This window comes from Trachemys scripta, chromosome 1 (assembly GCF_013100865.1).
Source record: "Trachemys scripta elegans isolate TJP31775 chromosome 1, CAS_Tse_1.0, whole genome shotgun sequence".
In the NCBI taxonomy this organism is placed as follows: Eukaryota; Metazoa; Chordata; order Testudines; family Emydidae; genus Trachemys; species Trachemys scripta.
Genome location: NC_048298.1, coordinates 107,189,680 through 107,212,593, shown reverse-complemented (window position 1 = coordinate 107,212,593; position 22,914 = coordinate 107,189,680). Strand labels below are relative to the sequence as shown.

Genomic DNA, 22,914 nt, shown 5'->3' with positions numbered 1-22,914 from the left:
TTTGTCTGAGTGGTTGGCTGAACAAGAAGTAGGACTGAGTGGACTTGTAGGCACTAACATTTTATATAGTTTTATTTTTGAATGCAGGTTTTTTTGTACATATTCTGCACTTGTAAATATAACTTGCATGATAAAGACACTGCACTACAGTATTTGTATTAGGTGAACTGAAATACAATTTTTTTTACACTGCAAATATTTGTAATCAAATATAAAGTGAGCACTGTACCCTGTGTATTCTGTGTAGTAATTGAAATCAATTTGAAAATGTAGAAAATATCCCAAACTATTTAAATAAATGGTATTCTATTATTAACAGTGCGATTAATAGAGATTAATTTTTTTAATCGTTTGACAGCCCTACTAAAAAAACAAAGTGGTCAGCAAGTCTACAAAACACCATTAGTAAGAGTTATATGAAAAAGGCCTTTCTCCAAGGCCAGACTGAGAGGAACCTAGCAGACTCATATGCTGTGCAAAAACAGTGAGATGTACAAACCCAAATGAGACTCTCAGTGAGTTAGATTCCTCTGAGAGACAGGCAAGAGATCACCTCAACCAACCACCCCTCAATCTGTGGGTTGAGGGTGTCCCATGATCTATTGTAAAAAGAGTTAGGACAGAATCAAAAGGTGCTAATAAACAATTTACCCTGTGTGTCACATTGGTACTGAAACCTGAGGATGCCTTACCTAGCAGCTGAGGGCTCTTATTACCCTGGGAGCTGCTGCGGCTGGATTTACTGCCTTTTCCTTTAGTAGGTCTCCTCCTCCTCCCGGAGAGAGGAGCAGCTGGGGGGATGATTACTGCAGGGGGGACCTTTCCCAGTTTGGTGTACAGCAATTCAATCTCCTGCTTCTGGCGACTGTGCAGCTCCTGGATCTCTTTATAGTGCCTAAAGAGTTAAGAACATGAATAAGAACTTAAACAGTCCTGTCCCACCCCACTGAACAGCTTTCTTTCTGAGGGTGGAAAAATCTTAGCCACAATTAGCAAGCTGGATGCCACACACAAAAATCACTTGCTCCATTCCCCTTATAGAAATTGTAACATTGGCTAGAATTCTGACGTATGGTTTGCCTGTTAGCATAACAATGATAAAGCCAGGAAGGGGAGCGGGGATGGATCATCAATAAGGTCTGGAGCTTCAGCATAAACACTGTAGGGCTTGCAAGATTCACACTCACTTTCCTAAGACATGAGTGCTTTGAAATTTCCACAAGGCTTGGTATTGACTCAGTCTTCTGAGGTTTTATATGTACAAGATCTAAAACTGTCAGCTATCCTTAAAAATACACACACACACGTACGTGGGTGGGTGTTCTTCACAGGCACTTATGCATGAAGTCTAGCCTACCTTAGAAAACAACACAAGAACTCAGGCAGCTCAGTTTTCTCAGACGTCTTTGTCCCTATCCCTATGGGCTCAGAATAACATTTTCAAGTTCCCTTAGGTGGTTTAGGAACTTAAGTTCCATTTTCAAAGGAGACACTGGCACCTGACTAGGTCAACTTGTGACACACATTTATACACAAGAGATATCAGTTAAAACTGAGCATAAAAAGTATGGGTGTGTATTTATAGAAAAAAAAAAGTTACTCACCTCGTAACTGTTATTCTTCAACATGTGTTGCTCATGTCCATTCCAATTAGGTGTGTGCGCGCTGCGTGCAATACTTGGAAAGTTTTTCCCCTAGCAGCACCTGTCGGGTTGGGTGTGGAACCCCCTGGAGTGGTGCCTTTATGGCGCTCAATATATGACCCTACGCCTCCTCAGTTCCTTCTTGCTGGTTATTCTGACAGAGTGGAAGGCGGGTGGGTTTGGAATGGATAGGAGCAACACATCTCGAAGAACAACGGTTACGAGAAGGTAACCATTTTTTCTTCAAGTGATTGCTCATATTGATTCCAGTTAGGCGATTCCCAAGCCTTACCTAGGCAGTGGGGTCAAAGTTATGGAATCACTGATTGGGGCACCGGTCTGCTGAAAGCTGCATCATCTCTGGCATGCCAGATGATGGTGTAGTGAGAGGTGATCTACGTACTGAGGACCAAGTTGCTGCCCCGCAGATTTCTTGTATCAGAACCTGACCCAGGAATGCAGCTTATGAAGCCTGAGCCCTTGTGGAGTGTGCAGTAAGAGCCGGGGCTGGTATTTTGAACAGCTCATAGCACGTGCAGATGCATGACGTGCTCCAGGAAGATATTCTTTGAGATGAGACCAGGAATCCTTTCATCCAGTCTGCCAGCGCTATGAACAACTCGTTCGACTTCCTGCGCTCGATGTAGAAGACTAGTGCTCGTCCAACATCCAGGGAGTGCAGTCTCTGCTAATGGCTACTGGCATGAGGATTAGGATAAAAAGCAGGCAGGAAAATGTTCTGCCTACTGTGGAAGTGTGACAACCTTAGGAAGAAAGGCCAGGCGAGGTCTGAGTTGCATCTTATCCCTGTGGAAAACCGTATAAGGTGGGTCTGAGGTAAGGGCTTTTAACTCCACGACAGACAGAGAAAAGGGAGCAAGTCACCAGCGGTTCAAATGCGGGGCCCATTAGCCTGGAGAAGACCTGGTTAAGGTCCCACATGGGGACAGGCTGTCTGATCTGGGGATGTAGCTGTTCTAGACCCTTGAGAAACCGACCAACCATAGGGTTGGCGAAGACGGAGCGTCCAGATGCTCCCGGGTGGAAAGCCGAAATAGCAGCGAGGTGTACCTTTATGGAGGACACTGCCAAACCTTGCTGTTTCAGGCACAGAAGGTACTCTAAGGTAAGAGGTATAGGTGCCTGAAGAGGGGGATGTACGATGCTAGTCACACCAACAAGTAAATCTTTTCGACCTTGCCAGATATGTGGCTCTAGGTGAGGGCTTCCTGCTGCCAAGTAGGACCTCCCTTAGCTATTCTGAGCACAGAAACTCCATGGGGTTCATCCATGAAGCTTTCAAGCCATGAGATGGAGGGACTGCAGGTTGGGGGTGATGAAATTGACCATGGACCTGAATGATCAGGTCAGGTAGGAGAAGCAACATAATCTGGGCATCCCCGGACAGTTCCAGGAGTGTGATGCACCAATGTTGTCGAGGCCACGCTGGTGCCGCCAGAATTATCTCTGCCCTGTCCCTGTGGACCTTTGAGTAGGACCTTGTGCACAGGAGAGAACGGGGGGAAAAAGCGTAGAGCAGGCAGCCTCCCACGGTAGGAGGAATGCGTCCGTGATTGAGCCTGGGCTGTGTTTCTGAAAGGAGCAGAACATTGGGCACTTTTTGTTGCTCCAAGTGTTGAACAGATTGACCTGATGACACCCCCACCTTTAGAAGATGGAACATATGACATCCGGGCAGATGAACCACTCGTGATTGCAAAAGGACCTGCTGAGGTGGTCCGCAAACACGTTCTGAACTCCTGGTAGATAGGATGCTTCCAGGTGAATGGAGTGGGCTATGCAGAACTCCCACTGCCAGAGGGCTTCCCGACATAGGGGAGAGGAATAGGCTCCATCCTGCTTGTTGATGTAAAACAAGGCAGTGGTGTTGTCAGTCAGAACTGCTATGCACTGACCTTGTAGTCAGGCCTGAAAGGTCTGGCATGCTAGTTGCACTGCCCTCAGCTCCTTAATGTTGATATGGAGGGCAAGCTAGTCCTGTGAGCAAAGGCCCTGCATTTGAGGGTCTCCCAAATGCGCACCCCATCCCAGAGCTCACGCGTCCTTACTAGGGACAAGGAGGGCTGTTGAAGGGAACTCCTTTGCACACTGTCCGAGGGTGGAGCCACCATTGAAGGGACCCTGGCACCTGTCCCGGCACCGTAACCACTGAATTTAGGCTGTCGCCTCCCGGGTGATAGGCCGAAACGAGCCACGCCGGTAGAGGCCTGAGCCTCAGTTTAGCATGCCGGTCACGTAAGTGCAGGCTGCCATGAGGCCGAGGAGACTCAGGCATCCCCTTACTGTAGTGATCAGGTATTGCCTGAGGCCTTGAATGATGTCTGTCATGGCTTGGAATTGGGGCTCTGTCAAAAGTGCTCTTGCCTGAACCGAGTCTAACACCACCCCGATGAATTCTATTCTTTGGGTCAGTGACAAGGTTGACTTGTTCAAGCTGAGGAGGAGACCCAGTCTCTTGAATGTGGATCTGACTTATCGGACTTGAGAGTCCATCTGCCCCTGGTGTGGCCCCTGAGTAGCCAGTCGTTAAGGCAGGGGTATACTTGCACCTGCCTCCGACAGAGGAAAGCAGCCACAACCGACATGCACTCGGTGAACACTCTGGGGGCTGTTGAGACGCCGAATGGAAGGACCGTAAATTGTAGGAATCGTCTGTATGCAAGCCCAATAAGCTATATGGAAGTACGCGTCTATCATGTTGAGGGCGGCGTATCAGCCTCCTGGATCCAGAGAAGGGATAATTGTGCCCAGGAAGACCATGCGGAACCTCAACTTTACCATGAACTTGTTGAGTCATCGCAGACCTAGAATGGGTCTGAGACCCTTCCCCCCCCTTGGCTTTGGGGATTATGAAGTATGGGGAATAGAATCCCTTGCCCCATAGTTCCTGAGGAACCTCCTCCACTGCTCCCATGGCAAGGAGTGCCCACACCTCCTGGATAAGGAGTTGCTCGTGAGAAGAGTCCCTAAAGAGGGACAGGGAAGCGGGATGAGAGGGAGGGTAGAAGCAGAATTGGAGAGAATATCCCAATTCTACGGTACGGAGAACCCAGCAGTTCAAAGTTATTTGGGCCCAAGCACATTAGAAGTGGGACAGATGATTCAAGAAAGATGGGGAAGGATCCAGAATTGAGGATGGCGCACCATCCTCAGGTGCACCTTCAAAAGGCCTGCTTTGAACCAGATGATGGTTTAGTCGGGCCCTGGCCTACCCGGGCTGGGGGTGGGAAGGCTTGTGTCTGCCATTCCTGTCCCCCTTTCTAGAAAAGTTCTGCCTCAGCCAAGGAGGATAGTAGCGCTGCTGCTGAAGCTTGAAATGTTTACATTGGATTGCCGGGGTGTACATACCCAAGGATTGCATGGTAGCCCTGGAGTCCTTTAGGCTATGCAGCCTAGAGTCAGTCTACTCTGCAAACAGACCTGCCCCCATCAAAAGGCAGGTCCTACATGGTCTGTTGAACCTTGGGCAGGAGTCCCGAGGCCTGCAGCCATGAGCTACATCTCATGGCAATACCGAAGGATAAGGTGCAAGCCACTGAGTGCAGCGTCCAGTGAGGCCTGCAAAGAGGTCCCTGCAACCGCCTTGCCCTCCTCCACTATCGCTCCAAACTCCTCCCTGGACTCTGTTGGCACCAGCTCCTTAAAACTGAGCATAGAGTTCCAGGAGTTGAAGCTGTATCTACTCAGAATTGCCTGCTGGTTGGCAATCCTGAGTTGCAACCCCCCATGGAATACACTTTGCACCCAAATAAATCTAGGCTCTTGGCATCCTTGGACTTAGACGCTGGGGCTTGTTGTTCCTGCCTCTCCTTTTCATTTACTGCAGCCACCACCAATGAGCAAGGCTGCAGGTGTGGGGAGAGGTATTCGTACCCCTTAGATAGGACAAAATACTTCCTCTCTACACCCTTTGCGGTGGGAGGAATGGAGGCCGGGGTCTGCCAAATGGTCTTAGCATTGGCCTGTACAGTCTTGATGAGGGGTAGAGCCACCCTCGACGGGCCCTCTGGGGCCAGGATGTCAACCATCGGGTCCTCTGACTCCACCACCTCCTCGACCTGCAGGCCCATATTTCGCACCACCCTATGAAGGAGGTCCTGGTGGGCACGGCTGTCTATGGGGGGCGGTCCAGAGATTGAGGTGCCTGCAACCGCCTCATCTGGGAGGATGACAAGGAGGCTAATGGTACTGGTGCCAGGTCAATCCCGCTGGTTTTGGTGCCAGTGAGTGGTGGTGTCGCGGGTCTCTCCCAGAGTCCTTCTGCAGTGCCGCTTCTACCACTGCCTCCAGGGCGCTGCGCACCCACGAGCTTGGTGCTGGGTCTTGCCATGCCGATGTAGGTTGCAGTCTAAGTGCCGCCTCCGTAAGGGGCTGCTCAAGGCAAAAAAAATCTCGCTCCTTTTTTGTTCTGTGGTGAAACCCTTTACAAATCCTGCACTTGTCAGTTTGGTGTGCTTCCCCCAGACACTTTAAGCAAGCGTTGTGGGGGTTGCCTGTTAGCATGGTCTTGTTGCAGGACTTGCAGGGTTTCAATTCTTGGGATTTAGGCATAACCCGAGTCCCAACGGGGAACATTGTCGGGGCAAAGGGGGAAGACACCCCACTCCCAACCGCTATCTGCTGTAACAACCAAAAACACTAAAACTAAACTTAACAAGGCTAGAAATAACTGCGAACTAAATTAAACTGAAAGCTAGGGAAAATAAGAGCTTGCTAAGCAAGTCACTGCAGTTCCAACAACTATCACTGGCAGTAATAAGGAACTGAGGAGGCACTGGGTCAGCAGGGTCATATATTGAGCGCCATGAAGGCGCCACTCCAGGGGGCTCCACAGCCAATACGACGGGTGCTGCTAGGGGAAATACTTTCCCATGACTGCATGTGGCGCACACACACTTAATTGGAATCGATATGAGCAATCACTCAAAGAAGAACCATCACATTCATTTATCAGTAAACTAATTTTACCCTATGTGAAAACTCTGGCAATTACTACAGAAAAATATATTTAACAGAGGCTCATTCTAAAATCAGTCTGAATTTCTCCTCTGTATGGCAGGTCAGAGTGCTCATAAAGGAAAGCGGAAAAAGGACTAAGCAACTGTTACAGTTCACACAAACATCATTCTCAAAGAAGAAATCTTACTTTTCCCGCAACCGGCGTAGCTCTGATTTCAAGTCTTCATCTTCAATATCTGACTCATCACTGCTCATGTAAGAAGAATTCAATGAGTTGCTAAAGCTTTGGATGGGGAGGCTGATCTTTGAACCCAGTGGTTGGAGAGAGTCTGGGCTACCTGAGCCATCATCCAGTTCCTGAGCCGCTCCACTCAGGAAGGCAGCCTCCAGATCAGATGATGGCCCATTCATAAGCGGAGACTGCCTTGGCTCCACCAATTCTGGAACCTCTTTCTTTGGAGTCATGGCTGGAAGAGAAACTTGTTCTGAATCCACAGAAAGAGGAAGAGTCATTGGGGGTTCTCTCTCCACACAGGTGACCTCATCTTGAGTCCTGGACACAGAAAAGCGACCCACTTGGTCCGTTGTTGTCGTCACTTGAAAGCGCCCAACTTTAGTTGGCTGCCCAGCCTCTAATGGCAATTGTATGGCAGGAAATGTCCGTGAAACAGCATCATCTGTCACATCTAAGGAGGTACCAGTGGTAGCCTCTGTTGTCCCATTGGAAGTCTGCTTCACAAGCGTACTCTCTGGACTGCTGCCAGACAAAGATGAATCAGAGGAGGTTGTCTCAAAATGCACCGGCTTAGTTTCTTCAGGTTTACCGTCACTGTCTCTCAGTACACTATCCACTGCCACAGATACCTAGAAGTAATGGAAACACTAAGTGAGCACAGCATTCTGAACCCTTCACAGTAATATATATGACAGGCTCTAGCTGACCTCTATGGTCAGAAATATGTCAAACTGGGACAAGTAACCAGCTGCCTTGAGCACAGCAAACAAGGTGCCTTCTCCCTTTCCTAGCCACATATCCACTCATCCCAGAGTTCTAGGTAAAGGCAAGCTAAATATCATCTGGTCTGGTGCTAAGCCATTTCAACTTGTTTCATACACACCCACATCTGTTCTTCCAAGAACTACATCTTTCAGTAAGATTCCTTCACAACCAAACTTAGAGAATGATACAGCAGAGTGCACCAATGTCACATTAGCCATAATGTGGCTAACATTAAAGATCTGGACTACTAATAGCAAAGTCAATGCATAGTTAAGACTTATTTCAAGGCTTCAGTTGTCTCAGAATGCCAAGGTCACAAACCAGAAAATGCTGCAATAAAGTGTGATGTTAACCCTGATTGGGAGTAGAGTTCATGAATAGAAAAATGAATTCCTGTCAAACTCGATAGTGGCAATTCCTCCCAGTAAAATGGTGTGCCAGGAGCTGGTACCAATCAAGGCGGCCCAGATTTTTCAAGGTATTTAGGCACTGCTTCATTCACCGTTGCAACGCCCCACTGATCCAGGAAACTAAATCTCCTTTTCAAAAGTGGTTTAGGCACTTAGGAGCCTAAATCCAATCGAAGCCAACAGGTTTTAGGCATCTATGTGCCTAAACCACTTTTGAAAATGAGATTTAGGCTCCAAAATCAATTGGGCATTGCGACGCTGAGTGGAGCAATGCCCTAAATACCTTGAAAAATCTGGGCCCTACTGCTTTGCCATAACAGTGAGATTCCTGGATCAATGCCCTGGTCACAGAGTGAATCTACAAAGTAACATTTTCCTACCTGAAATCGTCCCATCTTAAAAACTCCAGCGCCTGCAGTGGTAGTCGTTGCACTGCTGTCTGCATCCTGTGATGCTGAAATTGAGAAAAAGGAGGGTGGCAGGGAAGAGAAAGTTAAAGAAGTTTTTGCCTTTCTTTTTCTCCCACTTGAGACAAACACTTTCTCCCACTGCTGCACCCAGTCTGCTTTCTATAATGCCATCATTACTTGAACTCACCACTCTTTCTTTAACCTCCTATCCAACTTCTAAAGTGCAGGAATGAAGAGCGATCACAAGCAATAATTCAATTAAACTGAGCTACAATAAAACATGGCCTGTTCAATTCATGTATTTTTAGACCCATCAAAGTATTAGTCTGAAATATCTGAGGACCAGTCTCACACTGGATTGACTAGTTACACAGCAGAACACTCCACTGGATTGATCTAAATCTTTGTTTTCCAATTCCTCCTCCTAGGGTCATCTGCTGTGTTCTATTTTGAACTACTCCAGGGTTTTGCCTTACCCAATCCAAATGCTAAATGCCTTCAAACTAATGGAAGATAAAACAGCTTGGCACCAGGTGCATCACAACTACATAGTTTACTGAAGTCAATTCATTAACTTCACTTCTCTGAAAAAGTGTAGATATGGGAGAATGTCCTCTGTTACAAAATAAGGACAATATTAACACAAGGGGTTTTGTATTTGGGGACAATGGGGAGGAGATGGAATTATCTGGACTTTAACAGCAATTTTCTTTATCCAGATCAAATACTCAGTGTTAGAAAGTTATTCAAATCCCAATAAACTTGGGTACTCCACTTCATACTCCTGGGGGAAATGCCGCACCAAAAAGTTAAAAATTCTGCAAAATTCTGTATATTTTATTTGTCAAAACACCACAATATAATCACACCAGTTTCAATTATTCTGGTAATTTATTTCAAAACACCTGTCAGCAAGTATGTCTGTAACAATACAGACAACAAAAAAGATTCTCCCATGAGTAGAGAGTTAAAGAAACCGCTACAACAACCTGGTTCCTGTTTCTCTGTTATGCTTTTGTCAGGCCCCTCAGTCTGGGTGTGTTACATGTGCCAGCAGGGCACATCTTGGGGGGAAACTCTGCCCCTCTGATCTTTTAGTCGATTCTCATTTTTTCACCCTACTTCCTCAGGGTTACCATATTTCAAGTCCCCAAATAGAGGACACTGCAGGAGAGAGGGGGAGCTGTAGAGGATATCTGGGGGGAGCTGGAGGGGTGTGGATGTGTACTTGGAGAAGGTATTTGGGGGTGCTGGAGTAGGCTGCACAGGGTCCCCTGATCCAGACAAGTGCACACACTGCCCCCAGAGCCCAGCCGCAGGCTCCGCTCCATGCAGCTTCATTACTGTCCTGCGGGGCAGAGATGACCCGTACCTGCTGATGGGGGGGAGGGGCGGAGCACAATTCAAAGGTTCAGCAGCCCCTGGAACAGCTCCAGTCACACTTCTCCCCTGCAGGCTCGCACCCATATCCTCAGTCTCCCCTCCCGGAAAGCAGTGGCCCCTCCCTGCAGCTCCCAGCTGTTGCTCCTGCCTGTCCCTGTAGGGTGCAGCTTGCAGGCTCCAGCAGCTGCCATGGAGGAAGGGGGCCCACCTGCACCATGTGACCAAGCAGAGCTGTCAAACCCAGGAACTGCAGCCTGCCTGCACAGTATGAGCTGGGGAGCCAGTCTCCAGGAGGGGGATGAAATTCTGTGCACAGAATTCCTCCAGGAGTAACTTCACTTAACTCTCGAGCACTATTCCCTAAAGGAGGTGGATACTTTAGAGCCTGGTCTAAGACTTTTAATGTTTATAAGCACCATGTGGCAGTTTTGCATATTTCTTCAAGAACCACCTTTCTCGACAGAGCGATGGAAGCAGATTGAAATCTAGTGGAATGGGCTATAACCCTAAAAGGAGACTGAACATTAGCAGCCTCACAGAAGGAGGGGATACAACCGGAAATCCACTTAGAGAGTCTTTGGGTAGAAAGAGGGGCCCCTAAAGGATTTTGTCCTTTCCAAATAAAAACTCAATTCTCTCCTGATGTCTAAAGCATGAAGGGCTGCCTCCTCCTTTGTCAGATGAAGATTAGGGTAAAAACTGGTAGGTAAATGATCTGATCGATATCAGAGTCCAAGGTTACCTTGGGTAAAAGTCAGCTATGTGGCCAGAGATACTTTATGGAAAACTGTGTAGGGGGAGATGGGCCAATTCTCTAAGCAGATATAGCCACTAAAAATGCAGCTTTCACAGACAAGTGTAAAAGGGAACACTCAGCTAATGGCTCAAAGGGAGGTTTCAAGAAAAAGTTGAGGACCAAGTTCCAGTCCCATGCAAGAGTGGGTTCTCTGACATATGGGGAAAGGTTAGCTAACCCTTTGATGAATCTGGAAGATGTGGAGTGAGCAAACACTAAAAACCCTTCAACAGGAGAATGGAAAGCTCTGATAGCTGCTAAATCAACTTTAACAGAACTCAGAGACCTGAATTCTTTAAACTCCACAGGAAACACAACCAAAAGGGAAGAATCAACAAGGGACAAAATTCACCAATAATGGAACCTTTCTCTAGGTAAGTTTTTGTAGCTTATGTTTTTCTGTTACTCAACAAAACCTTTTGTACCTGTCTCGAACTTCTAACCCAGAGAAATATCTAGAAACCAAGCACTGAGCTGCAGTGTGTTCAAACTGGGGTGAAGAACATGCCCAGAATCTTGAGTTACCAGCTCGTGAATAGTCACAGTAGCTGTAGTGCCGAGCAAGATGTGAGGCAAATCAGGTAGGGAAGCCAAATTTGCCTTGACCAAGTCGGTGCAATTAGGATGACCTTGGCTATGTCCTGCTTAACTCTGTTAGGACTCTGATGATCAGTGGCAAATAGGTGTAGAGGAGGTTCCTCAACAAGGAAATGAGGAAGGCAACTACCTGAGATTGAGGTCTTAGCCTACCCCAACCCGCAGCAGAATTTTCGACACTTTGTTTATTGGCAGTGGCTATTTCCAGAAAACCCCAAGTAAGCAATATACAGTTGAGAATCATGCCTGATCCTGGCAGAAGCATCTGCTCAAGCAGTCTGCTATGGTGTTCTGAAGACCCAGTAAGTATAAGGCTGAGATATGAGTCTGATTGGCTATGCACTAGTTCTATAGTTTTAACGCATCCACACAAAGACAGGGAGATCTTCCTCTTTCTTGGCAAATTTATATAGCATATGCTGGCTCTGTCATCTGTCATGATCTTGACGGACTGGTCCTTGACCATGGGAAGGAAGTGTTTGCACACAAATCTGACCCATTTACGCTCCAAAAGGTTGATATGCAGAGTGGATTCTAGGGTGATCCATTTGCCTTCGTGTTATGCATTTGAAGATGAGCTCCTGGATTCCACTAGAGATGTATCTGACACTGTGGTGGAGGGAGACAGAGTAAAAGGAACTTCAGCACAGACCTTGCCTGGGTCTTTCCTCTAAGCAAATCTAGAACCTGATGAGGGAATGACACTAGTTTGTTCAGACTTTGTTGGGGGTGTAAACCATTCTCAACCATCCCTGGAAGTAGTGTACGTGCAACCATGGCATGACAAAGGTGCAGACTGCCAAATGACCTAGGAGCTGCAGACAAGTTCTTGCCATTGTTTGCAGTCTCATTTGAACCTGCAAGATCAGATTCGTTAATGCCATAAGCCCGTCCATCAGTAGGTAAACTCTGGATGCTTTGGCATCTAATGTGGCTTGTATAAACTCTATTCACTAAAGAGATATCAAAGTAGACTTCTCCTTGTTGAGCTGAAGCCTTAGCCTTCCTCACTGCAAAAAGAACTTTGTTGTGAAAGTAGCCCTTGAGGAGCCAACTGCTTATCACTGCAATTGAACACCTACCATTGCCAGAACCATCATAAATCCTCTGGGGGCAGTAAAGTCCAAAAAGGAGCACTCAATATTGGAAGTGCTCCCAGCCAACCACATAGTGCAGAAACTTCTTGCGAAAAGGATGCATCATGATATCAAAATACACATTCTGTAAGTCAACAGCTGAGAACCCATCTTCCAGCTCAAGAGATAGTTTTATAGCTGCACGTGTCACCATCCTGAACTTGTGTTTTTCAGGAAGTGATTAACAATCTGAGATCTAAGATGGGGCTCCATCCACCTTTCTTTTTGGGAACCAGAAAGTACTTTGAATAGACCCCTCTCCCCTCTGTGTTAAGAGATGTAGAACCAGTATCTGCCCATGTGGAAAAGGGATAGAACTGTCTCAGTAGATATTCATGAGATGGGACCCTGAGAAAGGATGGGGAGAGTGGAGATGAAATGCATAGACTAGTCCAATGTTACGACCTCCAAAACACATCTGTCAGAAATAAACTGCTCCCATACGGATCAGAGATGGGAGAGAGAATCTGCAACAGTGGGAGGGAGGAGGCAAAATAATACAGCTTCACATCCTGAAGGGAGGACAGTTCTTGACCCAAATCAAAATGGACTCTTGGGTGACAAAGAAGCATGAGTTATGGTAGTTGTGGTGGCAGACTTCTCTCTTTGGGAAGCTAAGTCTCCTCTTAGGCAGTTCCCAAGGCCTGTGATAAGCAGGGAACTAGGCTGGGCAGGATCTCTGCACCATCTATGACTGCTGAATCTCCTTTTATTTGCAGGTGTGTAGGTGCTGAGGAAGCAAAGAATAGCCCTTGAATCCTTGCATTCTCGTTAGGATTCATTGGTGCACTCACTGAAGAGCTTGAGCCCATCAAAAGGAAGGTCTCTACAGTATTTTGGACTTCCCTCTGGATTCCTGAGGATCACATCCAGCAGGCAGGATGCAAGACAATCACTGTAGAAACAGATCTGATTATCATGTGGGTCATGTCTAGGGAGACCTGTACCTAAATTCTGGCTAACAAGTGACCTTCCGTGATGATCACTTGAAATTGCTCTCGTTCCTGAGGCAGATCAATAAAAATTTATTTTTCCTTAGTTGGTGTGGTTATATTTTGCTATCAGGGCTTGATAATTGGAGATTCTAAATTGCAACGAAGCTGAACAGTAACTTTTGTGGCCAAAGAGGTCTAGGCATTTGTGGTCCTTATGTGTAGAAGCTTTGTTCACAAAATCCACCACCAAGGAGCTGGGGGCTGCGTGAATGAACAAAAACTCAGTGCCTTGAGCAGGAACATATTTTTTTTTCCCATCCTCTTATAAGTTGGAGAAATGGCAACTGGGGATTACTAAATTGTTCTGGCAGGTTCAAGCAAAGCCTTGTTTACAGGTAAGGCTTCCCAAACAGAAGTGGCAGATTGGAGGATGTCCAAGAGGTTGTGCTAATCTCATGAACTCTCTTCCAAATCCCTTTAAAGGGAGTCAGCAATTCTCTTCTGACCTCTTGGACTTGTTTAATCAGCATGGGGAGGTGAGGGGGAGGAAGCATCACTGTCTCATCAGGTGAGGAGAAAAATGTTAGACTAGTAAGTAGCATCCTCATCAGCTTTTCTCTCCTGTTCCTTGAAAGATTCCTTCTGGGGTAGAGATTGATTTGGAGGGACAAGAGAAGTAGGTGGTGGTTGTCTGATACTCTCCCATGGGTGTAACTGGGTACTCTAAAGAACTGTCTATAAGCAGCCCACTGGTCCCAATATGACCACTGAAGGAGGCCATAAGGAAAAGGAGGGGGCATCCAGGATTGATCATACAAGAGGAACGAGGAGTTTGGCCAAGCTTTGGAGCTTCTCTCAGAAAAAACATCGAGAGGTAGCTCTGGGCTGCTAATCGAGCAAGCCTCTGATAGAAATTTGAGAGTCCGAGGAACTATATTCTTCACAGTCCAAGGAAGGAGCAGACAGGTATGACCTTGAGGGAGGTTGCCTATCTCTTTTAGTGGGTCATGGAAGCCAGGCAGTATCAGTGACACATGAGGCTCCAGTACTGACAGTCCTTCTGCACCCATTAGTAGAGGAGACTCTCATTCATCTGAGACACACAAGCCACGGCAGAATCTGAGCTCCTGCAGTACTGGTTGAGTGAATCTATGGAGAAACCCGGGAAGACTCCACAGAGTGGTGGTGGTACAGAGGATGACCTTGGCTTCGATGATGCCAGTCGATCAGCTTGAGACATCAACTTGGAGTACTGCAGGCAACTTAGAAGCAGGACCAATGTTCAATACTGACCTCTTTGACAGAGTCTTTTGGATAGTTAGCACCACAACCATGGATGGTACCGAAGAATGCTGGGACTTTAAGGTTCCTGCAGATTTAGATGAGGGGGCCTTGATAAGAGGAGACCTTTGAGCCTCAGTGGTATGTTTTCTGGGACATGAAGTCACTGAAACAGCAGGTCTGTGTGGTGACCTAGGCTTTGTGTCCCTGGCTTCTGTTCAAGGCAATCTGGAGCTCATCCTTCTGGAAGTCTTGGTACTATCCTGTGGTTCTCACTCGCAAAGATCTAGTGGGTGAGTAGGCGGCAAAGATAATGGGGCACTGTGCTCATTGGAAGATCGCTCTACCAGGGGGTTTCTGAGTCTGAGGCAGGTCAAAGGGAGCACTCCATCATGAGAAGCCTAAGATTAATCTCCCTGACTCATCTAGACTTACTCAAGCCTCAAACAAATTTACTTAGGTGGGATGTTGGTGTCTCCTAAGCAGCAGATACAGTGAGAGTGACCATCATTAACTCGGATGGACTCCCGGCAAGTGAGGCAACCTTTAAATCTAGGTAACATAAGCAAGGCATAACCAGAAAATTAATTCCGTCAAAGAAAGGCAGGCCCAGGTCCACTTCTCCCCGCACCACCACAAAGGAGTCTCTTGAAGTCTCAACAAAAACTTCAACTACTGTAACTAGATTAAACATTAACAGGGGGTAACTAAGACCTAAATAGCATGTAAAATCTAGAAGCTATTCCCTAAGAGACAGCTAATTATGAAGCAGGCACCAAAAGATGCTGTCTCATGCTGAGGCAGTTGAGAAGGAACTGAGGGTGCTTTATCTGATACTGCCCTACATACCTTCAGTATGGGGCATGAAGATAGTTGGGGTGCATGTGTGGAACTAACTGGCACTGCTACCAAAAGGCTCCTATCAAAAGCACATGCGTGCCTGAAGCGCAGCACCCATAGGAACATTATGTAATACCCCAGGCCATACCACAATTTCAAGACAAATTGGTTTTCACTATAGTTATTCCACTCAACATATTATGGCACTTAAATATAATACATGTAATCTGGAAGTATAATTAACTGGCATGTCATTCAGGGAAGTAATGTAGCTTACTAGTGAATGATACCGACTGCTGTTTAAATGGGACAATAGTGGCAAATTCCGTTAAGGCCAGCGCCTTTAGGCATTTTTATCCACTGCCAAATGTTGATTTTACCCAAGCATTAAACCAGTATAAAATTTAGAATAAGTATATTAATACAGAAATGAACAAAGAAGAAAAAAATCAAATGCTGAGAATCATTTTTAGTCAGTATAATATTCTCATTTTAGATCTTCAGGGCCAGATTCTTGGACTCCCCTCCTCCACACGCCAATTGCATTGCACTGTTGGACTAGTGGAACTAGCTACCTAGCGATCTCTCTAATGAAAGAGAAATTCTTGGGTTGCCATAATGGCTCTACACAACTACTCTCAAAGCCTGTGATGTAGGGGGCTGTGGCTGAGGAAGGAGAACATGCACTGAGCACCTCTGCACTCCAGCAACACGTGCAACTGGGATGCAACAGGATCACCATGAGTGTGTGGTAAGTTGTAACAAAGGCTGGCCTGGTTCCAGTATTGGGGGCATACAACTACTGCCCATCACACCAGTTGTGCAACTGTGGATCTGGCATTCAAAATTTTAAAAATTGCTTTGTCATCCTTATTCAGCAGACGGGCCAACATGGTGTTCCAATTAAAATGATTCTACTGAACTTCAGCAGGATGGAGAACGTATTCTCAAGTAGGGAAGCAATTTTCCAGGGGAAATCTATTGCAGGCAGCCCTACATGTGACTGTTTTCCTACTGTAAACAATCTTGAAGATCTGCCATAAAACACTGACTGCACAAGAGAAATCTCACAGAAGAGTATATTAATGAGTATATTAATAAAAATTATTCTCAACATTTGATTTTTTTTAATCTGAGCTCTTCTAACTAGTTTTGAAATACTTTTAACAGTACAGCAGCACTCTTCTCTCTGCAAAAGGTAAGTGAAGTTCGTTGAACTAAACTGGGCAGGAGAACATTTGGAATATATCTTCGCCCACAAAACCTCTGTCTACAAGTGAAGATATTATCAAGCTAGTGTAAGCCAGCAAGTGAGCTAGCTAGCTACAGCATTTTTTTTTTTTTTGGCGCAGAAATGTGTGCGCTTTATACCTGAAACATTCTGGAACCTTTTACAGACTGTCCAATAATTAATTGTTTAGCAGCTGGATATAAAATTAGGATTGGAAAGTCCATGGTCTGCTCCTCAACTTCTCTAAATGAAACCAGAAAGCAAATCTTTTTCCTCAGCACTGCTCATATGAAGATTTCCACTTCTTTGCACAGTGGAAAGAAGGGAAATCCCTAAATATCTGTTAAGGCACAGAAGGATCAAAACTAGCAATATAGTCTTCTCACTCTTGCGGACTATATAGTATGAGAGAGAGAGGAGGCATTCACTCTACAAATCTTGATATTGTTCCTTAGCAGTAGGTTTAGCGGAGAGTCCTTGTAAATCTTGATTTAGCTTATTTTTGGAGAGTTTTAAAAATTAAAGAAGCTAGCATATCCCTTGCACCTCTCGACCTGCAGTAAGAGAATTTTAGTCTAGTTCATCAAAAGCCAGTGCCTTTCCAGTTCCTCTAATAAAGCCTGCAGTTTTAGTACAGCCATTTAACATCAAATCCTCTTGCTCAGTAAGTCCATTCACATTCCTCAGAAGACTGAGGTGGCAAGTGTCAGCATAAATACCTTCTTTCAGGGGCTGTGCTGGTGCAGACACCACTCCAGTAACTGTGGTAGAAGCCATTGCTGGCACAGGCTATAAAAACAAAGAAAATCTTTTAGCTATTACATTGATCCTTACCATAGCCTACCTAAAGCATCCTGCAATATTAATATTTTTCCATCTTACTTAAGGATAAAGGAATGACCATGGGCAAAAGTAACAAGTAATCTCAGTGAATCTTGCATAAAGATACATGTTTGTGTTTTCAAATTTTATCTCCAATGGTTCAGCAGAGCTCCTCCTCCTTTAGATAACTTGAGGGAGTTTTAGTACCATCTACATGGGGAAGTTGGTCTGAAATAGCTAAGGGTCCAAGTTTAAAGGGCAACACCTATTTAAATTAAGGCCACATGCATTCTGAATGAAACAGTCCCACAGGGGTTTAATGCAATTTAACTAATTCACTTTAAATTCAGATTAGTTTTCCTGGGTGTACCCATGTAGACAACCCCTTGGTGTGGAATAAAGTGTGTCCACTCAGGGAGTTAGTGCAGAATACCTACTTCGCACTAGGTATTCCAGTCATTCCCCCCACCACTACCACCACCGCCCTCCATGTAGACAAGTTCTTATTTACTGTAGTAGTAGGAGCCTACATTCATCTGAATATAGTACCTCCTTTCCAAATGACTAGTTTTATTTTCATATTAGATCTTAAAATTTGCAACCACCCCTTACTGCATGGCTCCTTAAGGACCATAACATTACTTGGTAGTCAGCCATGAGGGAATACAAAATCCAGCACAAGCTGCACCTTTTGCCCCAAGTACATCAAAATCATTTCTTGTAGATTCAGAAGACAGTCACACGTCATTCTTTATTCTGATCTCCTATATTGCTCCATCCTCAGAAAGGCTCTCACAGTTTCTTAATGAATGTTTTTTTTTGTTTGTTTTAGCAGGGTACTTCTAGCAACAGGCCAGAGAGTCTATTAAAAAGCCTACCAGAGTTACTAGTTTGTAAGTCATACAAAGTATGTTTCCCTGCACAGCACTCACTATCTTTTGAGGCATCAAAGCATTTTTATTTTCAAAGACCAGAGAGAGTTTGACACACTGCTTCTGAAGGCAGCTATCCAAGAGCATAAAAACTTAAGGAAGCATTCTTAACTAAATAGAGGCTTTAAACACCAACACTGCAAACTTACACAGGCAGGAGCAGATGTCACTGGGACAGTCTCTGGACTGAGGGTTCTTCTCAACTGAGCATCCAGATCTTCTAGAGGCTGCTGGGACTGAAGAAACAAGCTAAAAATAAGCAGCTGTCCCTTGGCACCAGCTATGCACATGGCAAGATTTAACATCAAAAGTTACTGAAGATTAAGGTTGCAAAATTGTATAGCAAAAAATAGAGTTTCAATACCTCCAATTACCTCTGCTTCCTGCATCATATACAGGTAGTAAATTATGCTACATGTTTAAACCAAAAAATAGGAAGGAAAATTTAAGTTGTAGCTCTGTTTTTCTGAAGATATTGTGTTTGGATTCTCAAACTTGAGAACGGACTGAATGTTTAAGAGCCTCCGAGCTCTCATGTTTTTGGTTTCCAAGGGCAGTGGTTCATGGCATGGGCCATCCCAAACGTTCCTCACAGGTAGTATGTGCTACACAGCTCACCAAATCAGGTTACAGGTTAATTAATTTGCCTTCTTCTAAAGATACCATCTGGGCAGGAGTGAAAGTAGCTCAAGGGTTATCTCTAAACAAAAGTTTCAGTTACATTGCAAATTGAGACAAGAGCTATGCCAAAGGCAACTATGTAGATGAACAGGGTGCTGCTTAAAAAAAAAATGGGGAGATACCTCCAGAAGTAGCAGGTTTAACATTTCAACAGCCTGAGATGGTGTCTTAAGATAGACTTCTTAAAGAGGACATCCCAAATAAAAAAAATTCAAAAGGCAAGAAAGTTTGGACTCTAGTTCAGAAACAGATTATGCAAGACAATCAAGAATCTCTCTCCACAGAGACTAGGATCCAAATAATCGATTTTTGTAAACATATAAATGGAGGACCATGTAGCTGCCTTGCACATATCTGAGTGAGAAACATTCCTGAGGCAGACATCAGAGACTGTTCTGTCTTGGACTAAATAAGCCAGCCAGATCATAAGCAATGAGAAACGCAACACATCAGTCACAGACACTAATCTTTTGAGTAACGGCATTATCCACAGAATTAGTGTCACAAAAAAAGACCTTTTAATTTTGAGTGCCTAGATAAAGGCCATACTGGGATGGGCACATAGTAAGTGGAAAAAAGTTGGCAGGATGAGGGGCTCATTAAGGTGGAAATCTGACACCACCTTGGAAAGGAATCTCTGGCAAGTCTACAGCATCACTATTCTTGTTAACTCTGGTATAAGGTGGATAAGTTATTAGGACCTGAAGCTTGTTCTCCCTCTGAGCTTAAGTCATTCTTACAGAAGGTCATTTCTTGTTGCAAACATTAGTTCACAGGTACTGAATGGCTCAGAAGTGCCTCGGGTAAGACAACTTCATTTGAATTCAGTCATCTGCCAGAGACAAGAGCCAAAGCCAACATAGATTTTAGGCTTATTTACAGACCATCATAGATAAAAGGATTCTTAAAGTTGCTCACTGACATCTTGTCAGCAGTGGTGGTGAAATACTTCAGACTTGTCCTGGGAGACCAGAACACTCCCGTTGACAAGGCTGCAGATGCAGAAATCCCAAAACACATCTTTTCATTTGCCTTCCTAGGACTTTCACAGGTCATCTCTGGTCCAACTCACACAGCCATCATACCTGGAACCCGATCTTCAGCCTAGGTTTACTTATTTGGTGTATGCGATCCGGTCAAGCCAAGCCACAGTGTTCTTATCAACGATGTTCAAGGCATGAAGACCTACAGGAAGTTGAGTCATTTTGCAGTCCTCAACGTGTGTCATGGTTTGTGGCTGCCCACATTGATGTAGTGGACTGTCTTTAAAATGCCACTGAAATTCTACTGCATCACAAATTCCATGTCCGGTATGAAACTGGTTCAGAAGGCTCCATTGCCTTTGCAATAAATCAAACCCGGGTTGACACTGAGTGGGATCTGAGACAAGATAATTATGTGTCACTTTCTCTGTGAACCATGAAGCTCGCCACACGTCCTCTAATGTAAATCCCTCATCCGGTAAACTACGTTCAGCTCTCTGCCCACTGGGGCATGAGGTACATTAGCCTGGACCACTGACACACTGGACCCCAAATGGACTCTTCTTCCCCGTCACCCACACTGACCTCCTTATTTTCTAACACCCTACACTGGAAGAAAACAGAGGGGCGGAAATTTGAGGCTGATAGAAAACAAAGGCTGATTCAGACAGGCTGAAACATAACGAATTCCCCAAAGTCTACTCTGAGGCTGTATTATAGACCAAGAGAACCTTCCTATCAGCCTCCATTGAGACTGCCAAATCCCATCCCAAGCCAAAGAAATCATTCTTCTGCAAAATGTAGTACAAATCCCCTGTATTGCTTGCTTCCATTAATATTTTGGTATCCACTCAAGTTCTCTCTATCAGGCTATTATGATGTCTGATGAAGTTCTATCAGGCTGCATCTGACGAAGTGCATATTCACCCACGAAAGCTTATGCTCCAATACATCTGTTAGTCTACAAGGTGCCACAGGACTCTTCGTTGCTGTTTTATGAATGCACTGTTACCATGGTCCAAGTTGTCAGGTGCTGGCTATTCCTCATCCTTTCTGCTGAACTGGTGGGGTCCTGGATTCTTTCTGACATGGGGCAGGAAGGCTTTGAGTTGAACTATATTTAGCATGACTCCTATATGCTCCATTTGTTTGTTAGAGACAAGCTGTGACTTTGGACAGTTTATCATGAGCCCTAGTGATCCCAGTGATGATACAGGGATATTTCAACTGCTTCCTTGATCATCCTGTTAGATTAGATGAATATGTGCACTCCCCGCCTGGGCAACAGATCATGATTACCTTTAACCATAGTCCTTTGGGAAAACATTTTAAGAAAGCAAAAGGAGCCAATACCAAAAAGTCTTCATAAAAAAATTGTATGCATGACATCAAAGTGCTGCAAGCTGATGTACAAGACAAAGTATGTAAATGCCTAAACAAAGACTAGAACAGGTCATGGATCTTCTGGTGTCTCTGATGACTATCAGTGCTCACTAGTTAGAGGGGGCCTGAAAATAAAATTTAAACATCACAATAAAAGGAAGGAATGTAGACTTTAATGGCAGTCAGGAAGGGCCACTAAGAGAATTCCAAAACAATGTGTCACTAGATGGGCTGAAGAGCCAGTACAGTGTCTGAATAGCCACAGTTCATGAAGGGAGCTCTTTTGCTTACCACAATCAAGAAGGAACTGACTGGAAGATTTCAAAAGACAATAGTTAAAGCCCTGGGCAATGCATGACCACTAGTAAGGGAGCAGCTCATACCCCACCACGCTACTTCTACTCTTTGAAACCAAAGAATTCTAGAACTTGGGTAATTCTACTTTTCATGTGTTTGGAAGCATAAAACCTGCCCAAATGGTATCTTGCAAGAACAAATATAACCTCCAGTATGTCAACCCAGCTTTCAGAAATAGCGCAACAGCTAAGATGACATCACAGTGTCAAGGGATTTAATATTAAGGTTATACTACATAGTGCAAACCTTTTTTTCTTTTTTAAGATTACGGCTTTATGCTTGACATGCACATTTAAATGGTTTCATTTACGAACTGACATTTATATCACATTGATTTAACTAGTATGACACACACAAAAGTAAATTCCCTTTGCTGGGTACATGCTCCTCTCCAATACATGGCATGAAAGGGAACAAGATGAGTTAGAAGGGCCATTTTGTGTTACTTTTCTCAGAAGAAGCCTGAAACCTACAGCCCTTGAGCACGTCAGGCTGAGCAGGGAGAACATACTGTGATGCCAACAGGCAAAGCTTCCATCAGGCTCCAATAAAAGTCTTAGCTGATATCTCTGAGAACACGCAGAGGTGAATTCTCATTCCCTGCTCATCCAGCCACTGGCAATAGCTCACAAGGCAATAAAGTTCCATATTATAGCCATTTGGGCTATAAAACTTTTAAAGTACTTCTAACCTGAATTTTATTTTTATATATATATAAAAATAAAAAAAATAAAACAATGGCTTTAAAAAGGCAGTATTGTTTCATGTCCATAACTCAAATTTGGCTGAAAGGATTTTGCTTAAATATTCCAAAAATAGGTCATCTTTGGCACAAACCACAAATGGAAAATTTCACTTCAAAAAAGTAAATACTTCAGAAAGGTGTGTGTAAAAAACATTAGGTTAATAACGGAAATGGTTTTGCAGCTTTAAAGCAGGTATTACCAGATGCCTGCTTTAACACATAATACTTCCTCCTTTATAAATCTAAATCTGAGAAATGGGGATTACATTTACAGGCAAAGTTCACTGGAAGAAAAGTCCAGTTTGTGTTTATTCCGTAAATAACCTTCTGACACTAACCATGCTATTTCTAGAACACATTAAGAACAGG

General features: G+C 44.7%; 1 protein-coding gene across 9 annotated transcripts in view; it reads right to left on the bottom strand.

Moving 5' to 3' along the window:
• WNK1 (WNK lysine deficient protein kinase 1) overlaps positions 1-22,914 on the bottom strand; it is a 164,040-nt gene that overhangs the window by 17,153 nt on the left and 123,973 nt on the right. For all 9 annotated transcript variants that reach the window (XM_034780598.1, XM_034780607.1, XM_034780626.1 and 6 more), the window contains 5 exons: positions 18,546-18,632; positions 17,362-17,431; positions 8,414-8,487; positions 6,811-7,487; positions 693-895 (listed from right to left, as the gene is read on the bottom strand). In XM_034780598.1, coding sequence (XP_034636489.1) covers positions 693-895; positions 6,811-7,487; positions 8,414-8,487; positions 17,362-17,431; positions 18,546-18,632 — 1,111 coding nt within the window. The remainder of the gene's footprint in view (positions 1-692; positions 896-6,810; positions 7,488-8,413; positions 8,488-17,361; positions 17,432-18,545; positions 18,633-22,914) is intronic.